This window comes from Molothrus ater, chromosome 8 (genome assembly GCF_012460135.2).
Source record: "Molothrus ater isolate BHLD 08-10-18 breed brown headed cowbird chromosome 8, BPBGC_Mater_1.1, whole genome shotgun sequence".
NCBI lineage: Eukaryota > Metazoa > Chordata > Aves > Passeriformes > Icteridae > Molothrus > Molothrus ater.
Genome location: NC_050485.2, coordinates 10814820 through 10831205, shown reverse-complemented (window position 1 = coordinate 10831205; position 16386 = coordinate 10814820). Strand labels below are relative to the sequence as shown.

The following is a 16386-nucleotide window of genomic DNA, read 5'->3' as shown; positions in this document are numbered from 1 at the left end:
TCTCCAGATGGGTCAAAGTCTGAGAAAATTATGGGATAATCGAGACTACGTGCATAGACTTTGCAGATAATTCGTTTTTACAGACCATTATCCGTAAGCCTACAGATGAGGGGCTCTGATCCAGCAGAGTATTAAGACAAATGTTGACATATTTATTCTTAATAAACAGAAATAGGCACTAACTTTAGGCATATGGAGAAGTGACTGATTGGTTACAACTGGACTTAGCCATACATCAAAAGACTTTACTGTATTAGGACCTTGATTTGGAAAGCATTTTGCGTGAATTTATACAGAACTGGAATATCAAGAGAGGGACATGCTTTTACAGCTGCAGTTGCACAGCAGCTAGCCAATTGTGCATATTACCAGTTTCATGAAAATAGAGAAAATCATTAAAATTATTATGTGGGTTCAATTAATTTTATCTTACTTTACTTTAATGCTTTAAGAGCTATTTAAAGTATTAAAACCTGAGAGCGTTTCACTGCACGCTCTATTCCACTAGAGGTCAGCCTGCAACAGAACCCCAAGCAAACACAGGAACTGACTGCTGCACACTGAGATTATTTTCTTTCTCTATTTTATCTATTAGAAAGATTTCTTGAGAGCCATAACTTAGATCTCTCACTAAAATGGAGCAACAGGAAGATATAATGGTGCATTTCATTTATGAATGACCTGTAATAAATTACTATGAAGTATTCCAGGTGCCAAACGAGAGAATGCTTTGTCGGCGCATGAACTATATTTCACATACTTTAATTTGGCTGACACATAAAACTCATTTGACATTTTGCAGGTATTTCTTTGAAAGGATATTTGGTTCTTGTTGAGCGTTAAGGTATGGAGGTGGGGTAACCTGGGTAACAGAAGGTCATTTCCAAGTAGATTGTTGTCCAAGATCAGTTCTTCCAAGTAACTGAATGTTTTCAGTCCTTCTAGTGACCTGCAAACGACAAAGGCAACAGGAAAAATGATACTCCACTAAATCAGGGAGGCCATTATGAGCTGAAATAAATATTTTAACCTTCCCTTTCAGGAGTGGGAATAGTTTTGGTTTGGGCCTGTCAGAAGAGTGAATGACAAGCATTAGTGGCAAGGGGAGTGCTGGCACTGCAACACATCCTTCACATGCTGGCAGGATGAAGGATGCGGGTCACTTAGTGAGTAGCCAGGATCCAAAACAAAAGGCTTCAGATATGGGGCCTGCAGGATGAATTTGTCAATGTCTTGTGCCTTCAGGCACCCAGCCTCGCCTGACCCTAACCTCCATTCCCAAGATAAATAACTCTGTCACAGTTCACCTTCATTCCCTGGACACAAATTTAAGTTGTCATCCATCATTTCTGCCAAGAAATATCATACCCTGCTAACAATAATAAATACAACTTCAAGTATCATTTCTTAGTAGTTACCTTACATGCAATTTTAGGAACTGTAGAAAGAATTTTTCCCCCGTTTTTATTAACCTCTTAATTAGCTTCTTGAGTTCATGCAAACAAAATAAAATGTTCTCTACAAAATAAAATGCAGAATTACTCCTGACAGAAAAGGCATTTGCCTTCTTCCTTCTTGGAACTTACTGTCCCACTGTCAAAGGCACAGGTCACACTGCAGAGAGCAGCTTTAAAAAGGAGCATTTGACAACATGGTAGTGAAGATGATTACATGTAAATAAACAAGGTTCTGGAAGCATTCATCCCTCTCACAGCAAAGTACCAAAAAAAACCCCAAAAACTAAAAAAGAACATTTCATTACCTTGTTAAGGCATCTATTCCAAGCCTGATTCTTAATGCTTGCTCATTCCAACAGTAAAAAACTCCCTACATATTAATCAACTAAGACACACGATATACAAAGCATAGGCACAGGCACGCATTCACAGCTCATTCACCTACCAGACACCTAAAGATATGCTGAGACTGCATGACTTGACAGCTGATCTACTATGCCTACCAGTGGGAAGATCATCACTGTATCTCCTGGCTGTTTTATAGAATGTGATGAATAAGGGAGATGCAGGTTATACTATTTATTCAGCTTCCAATGACATTTATACTGAGGGGATTTCCACACCCTCCCCCAGCTTTTGGCAAAGATCGAAGTACAGCCAAGGTCCCTGTTAGAAAGTTCCACAGATACAATTACTGGAGGAAAACACATTATTAGAAAAGGCAATTTAACATTCATCTGTGCAATGAAAACAAGATAGTGCTTTTGTAGCCAGAACCTACAGACCACTTATAGATCACACTAAGACAGCTCAAGCAACCAAAGAAACCAAGTGTGTGACCTTTACACTGGGTACTGCACGCTGAACTACAAATATTCAAGTAACATTTTTGCAACACTGCAACAGTGTATTTCAGTCCAAGGATTCCAAAGTCTCTTGACTTGAAAGGGAGGGGAAACTATCACGCCATTTTGATGCTCAGCAGCTGGACCTGAAAAAATTTGCCACCTATACCCTATGGCATTTCTATATTGTTACAGTGCATCGATACTAGAATTTCTGAAGCTGAGAAAGTAAAGGCCTCTATATTACATTTTACTGAAATAATCACCACAGTAACAATCACATGTTTTTCATGTGCCTTTAACCAACAGTTTTGGGAAAAAACCTTAATTCAGCCTACATCAACTGTTCACCAATAAAAGCTGTGCTAGCATGCTGCACTGAGCTAGCTGTTTCACCAGAAGGTCACAACAGACTTGGTTTTGCCAAAGTCAAGATTTGAGGAGAAAGCAGCAAACATCTTAGACAGTGCTTTCCACCAAGTACCTTTAAAAGGCAAAGAAACTCGGAGGAAGTAGCAGTGAGTTTATCAAGCTGTTATGAGTTTTCATTTCAGTTTGACAAACCTAGTTTAGCAAATTCCCCTTAAATACTCTTTATTATATAAATAGTGGATTATTTCCAAACCTCACATTTCAATGTATGACTTTGACTTGCCAAAAGAGTTCAGAGAAGGCCACCTCCTTGTCAGCACCACAGAGCCTTATGGGATGTTAATAGGTCCTTTGTGAAAAAACACTGCTTGGGCTCTGGTCAGTGTCAGCATCAAAATACACATTGTTCTTGAGTTATGTTATGCAAATATAATACTCTTATCATGAGAATCAGCAAATGGTTGGCAACTGGCAAGGAGAAGAAAGCGCACATCCAAAACTGCTGCAGGGGAGGCATAAAACAAAATGACAAGCCATGAAGTGGGACAAAAGGCCTTGAAACACTAGAGGGAGTTGCCTATTGAAACAGCCTTTCTTTCACAACCCTGGGCTGAACACAAGGGTACTAGTTTCATAGATAAGCAGAGAAAATTGTGCGCAAATCTCCTTACACCTGTCTGGTTTTGATAATTTTTGCCATGTAATGTTATTAGCTGCTCAGTTAAAAAGGAGCCATGTTACACAGGGGGTTGCTTATAATTGCTGTTTTCATGTCATCAGAGCAGTGTGCACTTGGTGATTTAATCACCTAAATTCAGCGTCCAGGGAGATGGGAGGGGTTGCCACAGTACAGAGAGAGGGTGTAGCCATTAATATAAATTTACAGCTATATGTTGTTTTGCTATTCATGGAATTTTTTTTCACCTTAAACTTCTGTTTAAGAAAAAAAAAGCACCAAAACAAAAATGGTAAGATGTGGCAAAGAAATAAAAAAGGCAAAAATGTGTTTGCCAGTGTTACTACCTACTGAATTCTATGCAACAATCTCGACCATCATTAAATATTAGGAAATACTTCCCAGCAGTTGTACTCCAAAGTGTAAAAGTTTTAAGTACAATCCACACAACTGGTTTTATGGTAGAAAGTTCAGTAAGTCCCATAATTTCCATGAGCCTCAATTTTTCATCTGCAGATGGGGGATAAGAAAGGATTCTAATTGTAAATTCGTATGGAGAAAGTATTTTTGAGAATCTGAGACAGAAATCAGTACAAAATACTGTCATTTGTATTTTTAATGAGGTTGAGCAAGTAATATTAATGTACTCCAAGAATTTCCTTATGAGCCCATTACAAAAGAGGAGAGGAATGCCCATATATACACAACAGAGGAAGAAGGGAACAAGCAACCTAAGAGACGAGTATAAAAAGAGGGAAATCCCCTAAGAAAGAGAACCATCTAAAGGTAAATCTGTACTGTTTTCTCATAGTTCACAGCATAAAAAAAATGTCTCCCCACGTTAGTATACTAAAACAAACACACAATCTCACCACAACAATGCAACCAGCACTGAAGGGCTGGTGGCAAGTAGCTGTTTCCCTTACTTTCAAAAGGCTAATAAACATCACTAAGGTGGATTGCATGTTCCTTGTCCCTGCTCTAATGTCATGAAAGCTGCCCATTATCTCACCCGCAGGTACCATCTCAGTTACCTCATTGCAGGGCTCACACTCTGCTCCCAGAGGAGAGCAAGTGTTGCCAAGAGATTTCCACCGCAATTTTCAAAGTCACATCAAACCGACAAAACATCACAACGTATTCAGTGCCGCCTCATTCAAACAGAAAAAACTTTAAGTTTCCACTGTAATTAACCCTATCCTCGTTAAGATAATTATGATCAAGCTCCCTGTCACAGTTAATATCACAGCATCATTGCCTATGGCTCATGCTTTGCCCTCATTAGCTTACAAAAATACTGCGCTAAACAGGAAACTGACTCCCTCTGCAAAACGACTTAAGATGCTCTGTAAGTAGACAGTAAATAATCCTTTAGAATATAAAGGTCTCAGAAATGTCATTTTATCCAAGTCCTTTGGCTAATCAGTATGATTTCTTCCAGCTTTCTTTTCCATAATTCATTCATGGTTTATAACTAAGTTTTAATCATAAAGGAATGTCATGACAGAGATTTTATTTTTTTTTTTATGTATGTGTATGCATGGTAATTGTCAACTACACTATTTCATGTGATCCCTCTGGCCTGACAGGGATTTGGTTACAATGAAAGTAAAGAGCAACTCTTCATTTTGGTAATATTTGACAATGAAAACATGAGATTTCATAAATGAAATAAAGCAGAAGACTTACAAGCAATAGACAAAACTTGGTACTCTGCAGTTGTCCTTGTTCAGAAAAACAAGCTGCTCAGAAGCATATGCTACAAAAGAAGAGTTGCTCACATTTTATCCCACCCCTTCATTAATAAGACAGCTGCCTCATACCTAATTGACTTTTTCCTCCTGTTTAACAGGAAAAGAGAGAGCAGTTAACAATATGCAAATGAGAGAGTTTGGGTTTAGCCTTGAAATTGATTTGCACTTTGTTGACAGGAGATAGCCATTAGCAGAAGTTAAAGATGGAGCTGTTACAAAACAAGAGCTTTTTAAAATACCTTTTCCTTATCTTTAATGTTTTAACAGATTACAGGAGAGCAGAATCAACATGAGAACCCTAGTACTAGATAATTTCAGTATTTAAATAGAAATGCAATTTCTATTTCTCCAGCACCTGCCAGCCAAGGACTACAAAGCATTTTTTTGCAAAACATTAATGAATTACTTTTCAAAAACCTGCTGAGCTTAAAATTCCATTTTGTAGTAAAGCAGAGAGAGGTTAAGTGACTAACAGAAGGTGACCTCCAGCAATTTTCCCAGAGACAAGAAATAACACCCAGAACTCTTGACTTCTAGAGTCCTTTGACTTAACCTCACCAAAAGAAAACAAAGCACAATAAAAAAATGGGGAGATATTTATATCTATATATATATAGATAGATACATATGGAGAGAAGAAAAATAAATCAGGTGGAGAAAATAGAAGTAAAGCATCCAAAAATGGTCTCTACAGTAGTCAAGAATAAATTTTTTTTTTTTGCCAATTTACTTAGTGATTTTACAGTTTCCTGCATGATAATAGAACCAAAAAGAAAACAGAATGAAGTATTTAATGGACAGCTCTGACATGACTTCTGGACCAAGACAGAACACACACACACACAACAAAGCACCCAAGTGACAGCAAAGAGCCTCCAGGATCCAAAATTTGTAAAGCAAGAAATGCTTTGTTTTGTCTAATATCAGAAGAAATGTTAGTATTTTGCAGACTATCTAGAGGTAATATTTTGTATCACTTCCATCTTTCTGTTGGTAGACGGAAAATATCTGCAAGAAACTATTAGGGTAAAACTTGAGGCACAGCTGTGAATATGATCAGCAAAAGAGAAATTAAAAGATATTAACAGGCACCATAATTAAATACCTGTGAAAAAGAGATCTCCAAAAGAAAAGATTAAATTTCTCTTATGAATTGGACATGCAATAAGTATCTTTTCAAATAATGGTTGTTCTTGACTTCTTCCAGACATAAAGAAAATAAATAGCATTCCCTCAATTTTCCCCTTTTCTCATACCCTGAAGCATACAAAACTATGTGAGACACTCTATTACCAATGAAGCCTGGGATGAAAACATCTTTCACAACAATCTTAAACCAGAGTGATGTAAGCACATTGAATTGTTGGTGATTCAGAAAAAACTCAGACCATTCATCTGTTCTTTTTTAGTCTTGTTCTAAGTCTTACACAGCAAATTCTATTGTCTAAAAAAGGAAGCCCAAACTTCTAAACCCTCAGAAGCCACCACCCACCTCGAAGAAAACCCAAACAAAAGTAGAGTCAATAAACAGACAGACAAAAAGAGATGAGGTCTCCTGAATTCTAGATGTTACGTTTACAATATTTCACCAACATTCCTACCAATTACAAAAGAGAAATGCAGATATTTCTTGAGAGAGGGATTTTGCTAATAAGTAGCAGTTACTCAAATGATGGCATTGTCTGAAAAGCAATAATGCAGATGCATCTTATCCGTCTGTAGAAGCCCAGTTACTTACAACTCCTTACAGGCAGCAAGAAAAGATGGGCACTCCCAGAAGGTGAATCAGACCTTCAGGTGAGGCTCAATGAAGCACATCTGTTTGGGAAGGATGAACAGAGCCTATTTGTCAGAAATCTTGCAATGAAATTAAAAGAAACTGCAACATTAAGGTAAAAAAAAATGTAAGAGCCATGTCCTGTAGGAGTCCTTATTTACCTGGTGAAATAAACTACAAATCCTAATTACAGCTTTCAAGGGCTCAAAAAACATATTACAGTCAACCATTCAGTTGTTCAACCACCATTTTCTCACACCAAGACTCTACTAAAATTAAAAAAAACCAAACCACAAACAGCAACAACCACCAAAACACAAAAAACCATCAATAAAACAAACAACCAAATCAACCAAGCCAAGAGATAAATTAGCAACCAAACTGACTGTGGTGGGGTTCAATTTCTTTTCCAGTGAATCTCTTAAAGTTTCAGATTTCACTATGTGTATTTAATGCACAAACTCAAGAGACTATCCCATTAATACAGCTCAAACTTTATCCTTCATGTTAGGCTGTTTTTTGCTTAAGTTTTTATATTGCATCTTTGGGATTAAACATGCCAAGATTTTATATTATACTACTGTTACAATTTTGTTTAAATTTAAATAAAATGACAATCAGTATACTATGTAGCCTGTGAGAAGGCAGTTTTCACATAAGCTATATAAAATATTTCATAATAATACAAAATGGATTGGAAAAGGAGTTCTTAGTCACCTAGTCATCAAACAAGTATCATATAAGAAAATACAGTTTGCAAAACAGTGCAAAAAAATACCAAGCAGAGAGAAATATATATTCATTGCTTATCAATGGGTATTCTGGAAAAAAACACCACTAATAGTTCATTTATGCATCACTTCCCTAAAATTCCTAAGTACAGACTTAAACATCCTTCTGCTAAAAATTATTACAACTGTTTGATGAAGAATAGCAATGAGTTAAGAGAAAAAACTTGAATGAAAGATTCTTGCTTTGTCTTTTTCCCCATTCTTAACATGGAAATCAATCCCAATAAAGCAAATGGCACTAAAAAAATTCTAATAAAACAAATGGCATTTAAAAAAGAAAGGCAATACTGCCGTTCCATGAACTTGAAAGAATTCAATGAAGTATTAGTGATTAAAAACAGCAAAAGAATAGCCATGGTTTACAAAATGTTTAAAAAACAAACAATCTGTTTAAAAAAAATCAAACAAACAAAAAACCCCACAAAGAGCTAAAACCCTGTAATGTGTTTATTCTTAAAAGCTCCTCTCAGCTCCATGTGCCAAGTGGAGAACCTATTTATAAACCCCCTAAAAACCAGTATTATAATGGAAATATGAGCAAATTCAAGTGCAAAGGCAGTGCCATAATGAAAGCTTTAGTGTATCTTGGATCAATCTGTCACTCTGCAATTCAGATAGTAACTTAACTCCCCTTTTTCCACAGAGAGCGGGGGAGTAGAGTGAGTAGAGTAAAGCCCATTTTGACTACCAGAGTTCAGTGGGAAGGGGGAAAAGAAAAGTAATTTTTCTCCCATCTTCCACAACAACCAAGGCTGAGGATTGACAAGCAAATTGACGCACTGCTCAGAGGGCAAAAGATAAATGTTTGATGAATTGGCCATTGCTGGAGGAGTGATGGGCTTCATATGTGCATAATGGACTAGCTGCCGTTCAATTCAGATTGCCTGCCAAGATAAGAAACCATAATGAATGGACCAAGCACAGCCTGTGCCATAAGAATGTATAATCTGACTAGTTTTAATAAACTTAATAAAAAAGATGAAGCAGAGAGAGGCAAAGGGACTGGCCTTTGTGACCAGCTATAAGAGGTGAGGACGACTAATAGACTGCTCAAGCATGATAACAGAGAATTGTTAATGGACATAATACTGAATCCCTCGATGTTAAAAAATGTCTTTAGAACAACTTAAAGACAGAGATCTACATAGGTGCGTACCACAGACACTGTAGTACCTCTTAATCATCATATGACTGCCATTTATTTATTATTTCCTTCTGCTACCTACCCTGCTTTGTCTCTATTCCCTCCTTTATCCCCTGTGCATGGTATCTTAGTCTGTACCCAGATCCACACCACACACCTACAGTTTTTACCAAAAACTCCTCAGGAGCAGAATAACTCTATAATGATAACAAGACAGAATTCAGGCCCCATTTCCTACAGAAAGATTTTGGCCACACAACTACATCACTTAACTTTCACTGCCAGTAGAGAAACATCTTTCACCATTATAAGTGCTCACACTTGCTATAACTCCATTTGCTTTTGCAAACCATGTTTCCACTGAAGATGAGAAATTTGACAGTACAGTTACAGCAAAAACAGTTACCAAAACCTATCCAGCACAGACAAGACTGTTGCCAGCAATAGCCATTTTGGTCTAGGATTTGCTGTGTTGGATACTGTTCCCCATCTGTACCCATAACCTCTAAATTCTGACCTCTAAATTCAGCCCATCAGCACTACGAAAAGACATTAAAAACAAAACAAAACTCTGAGAATATTTTACTCTATATGGGTATATAACAGTCTGGTAATCACCACCACTTTCATGCTGAGTAGTAAATAGACACAGTGCCATTATTGCTTTTCTTTTCTTCTTATTTAGTCACATGAATAACAATGTCTCTCTTGCTGAAGTTTACCAGACATTAAGTCCTGAATCTATGGAAATGCTAAAGGAGTCAATAAGAGAAAAACCAGCTCTGACTTTTAAAGCAGTGGGATTATACCAACAATCTATTTCTTTCTTAAGAATCAAAGAGTGGAACACGCCCTTGTGTGTGCATATAACACACAGTACTATGTCAAGCAGAACTGTTTCATCCTATAGGTAGAAAAAAATAAAAAAAATAAGAGGATTGCAGAAAGATTCTCTTGATTGAGGAAAGCTAAAACACCTATTGTACAGAATAACAGCACTGTTATGCATGTTTGTTCTCCTGCATTTGCTTTTTTCCTCTGATGATGAAAAATAAATAGGGAAACAAAATAGTCTGCTTGAGTAGGTATTGAGATTACACCCTCTTGATGTCAGAATACAGCCTGTGTCATAATTTTAACAGAAATTATTGTATGCAAGACAGACATCTGTAATTTCAGTATAAATTTTATCCAACTGCAAAAGGAAAGTAACTCTTTATCAAGCAGCTCAGAAGGCTCACACTACTGAAGGAAATAAAGTTTTATGACAAGAGGATCTCTCCTCTCTCTCCCCGTCAGTGAGAAAGTGAGTGCAAGAATAAGACAGAAAGGGAAGGCTCAGGAGTGCTGGGTGAATTATAGACTGCCTCTCAAGATTCACAGCTCTTCGTGGTAGGAGGTTAATATTCTCACATGTCATTAGGTCTGCTGGCTCTACTGATGGCTCATTGAATCAGGCAGCAAATTATTTCCTCATGCTGCAGAGGACACCACACTTCAAAGGGAAGGAGCCAGGGTCAAGACGGCTCTCCAGTTCGATTAATGAGTTGGGATCAGCAGAGGTTGCCTGTAGGTAAGAATGTGACTGAAGCTTTTGACAAAGCTGACTTTTTGAACAGGACTTGACCCAGGCCCCTTACTCCCCTCCCCACCAAATCTTATTTCCAGCATTTGCCTTTGACTGACCTGCTCAGGCCTGTTGGGATAGTTTTGACCTCCTCAGTCTTTGTTACCAGACACAGGAGTTGTCTGCCTACATTTGATGTGTCTCTCCCCAAAGGCCACATCAGCTAATCCAGGCTCATCAGAATACGTCAGAACAGTACAGCAAAATAAGATAGAGTAGATTCATTTCAGATTTTTAATCTGAAGAAGGAGAGGACAACTAAAAGATATTTCCACATTCAGTAAAATAAAGAAAGATTTCTCAATGGTGTTAAATGCAATTAAGAAAAACACAAAGATTACTAGAAGATACTGGAAGTATTTATAACTTAAATACTCAAATCATGGAAAAGCAGAAAATGTGCTGCTTACACGGTTCTGCTAAGAATATTCCTACCAAATAATGCATTATATGGAATATTCCTCTTAAAAGTTTTAATTTTTATTGCCATAGTAGCAGGAGATTAAAGACAATTAAAACTTAATAGTCACTGCATTCATCTCTTTCTAAACACACAGTCTTATTTCTCTGAAATACTTGAATGCATATTTAAATAAATTTATTAAAGCACTGAAATGAGATTAATTGCATTAATGTTTTGGGGGTTTTCTTTTTAATAAGACCTACTTAAACCACACCCTTTCTCAAACAAATATGAGTTACTGAATCTCTCTTGGTGAGCTTCCAAAAATCACATATCTTCTGATGATTGAAATGAGAGTATTCTAAATTACACCAACAAAATTGTTCACACATGCTTCTCATTTGTTATATATTTTAAAATTTTGTTTGAGAATAATTTACACATTTATGTTTCTGAAGCAAGGACCTAGGTTATTCTTCAATATTTATATTAATCACAGTGCAGCATTTAATATCCTCTTCCTAAACACTTTGCTCATCAGTATGTTTAATGCACAAGGCCTTAGTGCCCTAAAAATGTAACTTCAGGTACTTGAGTAACAATTTACAAAATTTAACTTTTGGTGTTCAGTTTGAAAATCTTTTAACAAGGTCTAAGTCCAAGGCAAATTTTCACCTTTACTATTCCATGTTTCTTCTGCACTCAAACACCTGTTTGTAACAGATTTCCTTACTATAACAGACATTTTAGTCCCAAAAGCCAGCAAACAGATTATTAGACCGATAAAACTTAGGGTAAAAGCATACAAGGTCTATGCATGACTGAGCCAATTTAGAAGAACTAGTATCCTTTCAAGGAGACTACCTTGTGCTAGACAGCAAATCTTCCACTTGGATGTGCTTTACTCTAAAGTGCAAGTACACACAAGCAAGAGACAGCTTTTTCTTTTGCTTATGCCTGCACAATCTCCAGTGAATTGTACATTATGCAAGTGGAAGTTTGCAACACCAGAAAAGCTGTTAGAGGGGAAACACTTTCTTTATGGGCTTGTTTAAACAAAGTAACTGTGTTACTGGGTCTGTCATCACTGTTAACATTATATCCTGTTTCATCTGTTTCTAGAAAGCCAGCAGTATACCACAGATCATTTGTGAAGTGTGTGCTTGTGTAACACTTAGCAAGAAGGTATGAATGCCACAGAGAAGAACAAGTCCAACTGGAGTGGGATCTAAGTGGCCAGTTTGACGTTGCCAGGGAGAAAGAAGAAATAGTTGTGTTCAAGGAAAGGAGGAGCCATGCAGTTGACAGAATACAGAGAATCCCCAACGGTTTCCAAACATGATCACCTAAATTTCTGGTTTCTGACAGCACTAAATCAGAAGTGACTGTGGGACTAAGATCAATTGCCAAGACACCTGGACCTGAAGGGGAACCTGCTGGAATTCAAGCCAGGAATCCTAGAGAAGACGGATTCAACAAGGGGAAAGGTGATCTGCTAAGTACATGCAAAGACCAAGTTTTGTATTTGTCCTTGTTTCCATTCATAAAATGAAAAGCTTTCAGTTAAGTCTTACTAAACAGAACTTTGTTTTACTTTCAGGCATGTGTGGTGTTTCAAGGAAATGTAGTACCAGTTACCATGGTACAGTGTTTCTCAAGAGGTAAAAAGAAAAAATCTAAATAAAGACAAAAAGAACAATAAGTCCCTTACCTAACTCAAGATGAATTAGAAGGTCCAGCTGCAATGAGCACTGCTTTATACCAACTTGGATATAGTCCACCTGGGAAAGTGTCAGGACAATTAAAGAGTTTGGGAAGGAACTTGTAAACTCATAAATCATTCTTGCAAAGAGCAGAAAGCAAGGAAACACCCAATGGCTTTTGGGAATTGTTATCACACACTACACTCAGTCAAGCACTTTTGCATGGTAACTGCTCAGTACTAATTGTTCAAACAACTTTTTTGTGTTATTGGGCCTTATGGTAATCCTGCAAAAATTTTGATATATAAGTTCAAATTCAGAGATAAGCATGTTCTTATGTCTTTTTGATTTTCAAAATACTTCCATATAATCTGTTAATTCAATCTGTCTGGTTAAACTGGGGGGTTTTGCCCCAACACATTCTGGAGAAACAAAAAACCACCTTGTGTCCTCCTGAGCAGCTTCACCAGGACAGTCACCTGCCGTCATGAGGATGGAGCAAACTGACAGGAAAGAGCCACTCCCCAAAAAAAGAGGCTTGTGTTACTCCCCTACACTGATCTGGAAAGAAACCCAGGTCTCAGTCCAGGTGTTTTTCCATGCCCTAGGATGAGATTCAATGCCACCTCCTCCTTTAAGCACAGTTAGAGGCATCAGACACTCCATAGATTAGGCAAAGGCAAGCAAAAGGAAAATAACACTGAGTGTTGTTTCCTTTGCAACTCTAGCACCTGGGTTTTCATGGAATCATGCATACACTAATGTTGGAAAAGACCTCCAAGATCATCCAAGTCCTACCTTTGAAAAGGTTGCTTCATGCTTTCCTGTCATGCCAATACATACAAAACCTACCAAGGGACCAAAAGACTTCCATCAAAACAATGTTTTAAAATGAACACTGCTTTCTATCACATCAGCATAAAGCCATCCACCATAAAAACCTGATGCTGAAGTAATTTAACATAATTAAAATATTTTAAAAAACAGTGTATAACTTAATAAAGTATGTAGTTCAAAGTTCATTTCAGGCTTTAATTGCTGAATGAATAAATTTAAAGTTTTAATTGAGAATAGAGGCCTTACTATTTGTGTTGCCCCTACCTCCAAATTTTTAGTCCCATTACCTGTGAAGACAAAACCATGACTGGCTGCAATTTACCATGCTTGAATCCACAAAGCATAAGTAATATAACCTTTAGTAAAAGTCCAATTACTTAAAAAAATATACTCAACTCCTACCAGTTCACTGTGTCTAGATAACACCTGACTTCCTGAGCTGAATTATAAACCCAATGCCATTTCAAGAAGCATCTACCGCCCCCTCAACACAAGGGCTGGGCTTGGCAGTGTAGAAGTGCTGGAAATTCCTGGACATAAATCTATCCATTTCATGCCTACATTGCAGCCATCAGCCTCAGCCATATGCTCACTCTTTTGTCCATAGTGGCATTTGATGACAATTAGATTTCTGAGGGGCACCTAATCTGCTCAAGCCACAAAAAAGGAAAAAAGAAAAAAAAAAAGAGTAATTTACCTCACACATGTGAACGCACATGGAGTGTTTTGAAAGAAAACAGAAGTGAAATATCACAGCAAGCATGCCTATAAAATATTCTTCACTGACGCAATTAGGCAGTTTGTTAAAAAAAAAACCAACAAAGCAAGCAAACAAAAAACCCAAACAAACCCAAACCAAAAAACAAATAAGCAAAAAAAGAGAGAGGGCACTACTGGATTCCTGAATGCCGCCACAGTGGCCATCAGTGACCCACGGCCAGCCCCTCCCTGTTTGCAGGGACCACATCAAAGCATCTTTGCTGCCTCCTTGCCTTCTACAGAGCAGCTTTAGCCACTTAGGGAAAAAAAAAAAAAAGCTAAGTAAAGGCTTGGACTTGAAACATTAAAAGAAATAAATTGAGAGGATTTTGTCTGGAAACCTTGTCTTGTCCTTACTGAAGGCTAAAATAAACTTAATTTTTGTTAAAATTAAAGCAAAAATTAAATCATCTTATTATGTAATTGGAACTAGGCCTCAGGCACTAGCAGTAAAGACGGGATTAAGGCCTCCACCACCTGGGTTGTCATTCTCATGGGCCCCATTACCACCCCCTTATTCGTTTTTATAGCCAACAGATTAAAATGCGAGCGTCGCAATCTTTGATCTTTCACTTGCTGACACAAATCCTTTCAAGCTTCCAACGTTTTCTGCTGAGGTAATTAGTACTAATTAAAAGGTTTCCAACAGCCTTTGCTCTACTTTTTCCCTCCAAAGAAATTGCTTTTACAAGTGCCTTCCATCTTTGAAATGTATGCATCGTTCACTTTCTTCTTTATCTGACTCCCAGAGATCAAGTAGATTAGTGACTCCATTATTCCTCAAGACAAAGCCAAACAACAGGTTTTTACTATCTTCCTGACCTGTTGAGGTGCAGGGTTTATATTCAGAAACAAGTGCCTCTGCTTGTATTAAAAGACAGTCCAATTATGCATTAACAGACAATGCGGGGGTTTCTACATTTAAGAATGGACATCATTTAAAGATGTTGTATTTTCTCAGAAGAGAGAGAGGCAACCACTCACTAATCAAACTGACAAGTTGTAGGACTAATAACTGGTCTTCCTTTGTTTTCTTTTCTTTTTGTGTGTTTGTGTATCAGGCAAGATGCAAACAATTTCTTTCTTTTCCCCCTTACCCCATCCTTTCCTCTCCTTTCCACTTTCTTCTCAAATTATAATGATTTATACACATTTGTTGCTTTAAAAAAAAATTCAAAAATTAAGTACCACCCTGAAAGATACTGAAAGCCCAGAAAGTCCTGTCTGAAGAAGTTTTGGTTAGTATAATTAAGTAATGTGTCCTGCTACAGGCAAACTGTTGGCTAGAAATATAATTATGGACATTAAACCACTTTTCTATAGTACATCTAAAGTACTAATGAAATGGCAGGACTAAAAAAATTAAAAGCTGCAGAAAAAAAAAAAAGGAACAATACTTTGCATTGAGAAAGAGCTGTGTTTTGAATTTACAGGTTTTCAAATGATGCTTCAATCGACATGGGCTCTATATGGATCATTTTTCTTTATGAAAACCTGGAAGCTTTATGCCTGCTGTGATAAAAATAAATTACACTTCATGCAGCAAAAGTGCTATTCAAAAAGGAGGACAGTTCTCAGGCTCTTAAAGTTCTCACTTCCTATTGAAAATGACAGCAGCTCTCTCTCATGCTGTAGTATCTCTGGCACAATAGATCAGAAATCATACACAGAGCCACAAGATGCTGTGTAACTTATCATTACACACACAGGGGTCCATTCTCCTCTCGCGATGTGAGCACAGGGCTCCTGCTGGCACTAATGGGAGCTGCACGTGCACAGCAAGGACAGAAACAAACCCACACTGCATCCACTCTTCTAACCCCAGCTAAGGTAGCAAAGTTTTAAATAGCCAGAAAGAGAAGTCAATAAATTGCCTCCTAATCATGCCAGTTCTTCTATTTTATTTTCACAACTATCCTACTATAGTAGTCATTTCTTTTTGTGTAACTTTCCTCAAGAGGATTTAAAAGCACCACAATCTCATCAGTTCAGCTATATTATGCCCGTGTGAAGTAAGTTTTATCTGACATATCTTGCCCAAGGTCATATGGAAATTATATGACAGGGCCAGGAATTGCACTTTTCAGTATCCTGGTAGTTCCCTGTTTTAACCAGCAGGCCATACTCCTCCTCTATGCATGCACAGTAACCAACAGCTCTACAAGCAGGAGCATGGACTTGCCATTCAGTGATGAAAAGGTTTGGAATAGCCATTTGATTAGCCATTCCTCTGGAAAAAAA

At 37.4% G+C, this 16386-nt stretch overlaps 1 protein-coding gene across 2 annotated transcripts in view; it reads right to left on the bottom strand.

The window, feature by feature from the left end:
• LRMDA (leucine rich melanocyte differentiation associated) overlaps positions 1–16386 on the bottom strand; it is a 609530-nt gene that overhangs the window by 265258 nt on the left and 327886 nt on the right. For both annotated transcript variants that reach the window (XM_054515555.1, XM_054515554.1), the window contains exon 3: positions 818–949. In XM_054515555.1, the coding sequence (XP_054371530.1) occupies positions 818–949 (132 nt within the window). The remainder of the gene's footprint in view (positions 1–817; positions 950–16386) is intronic.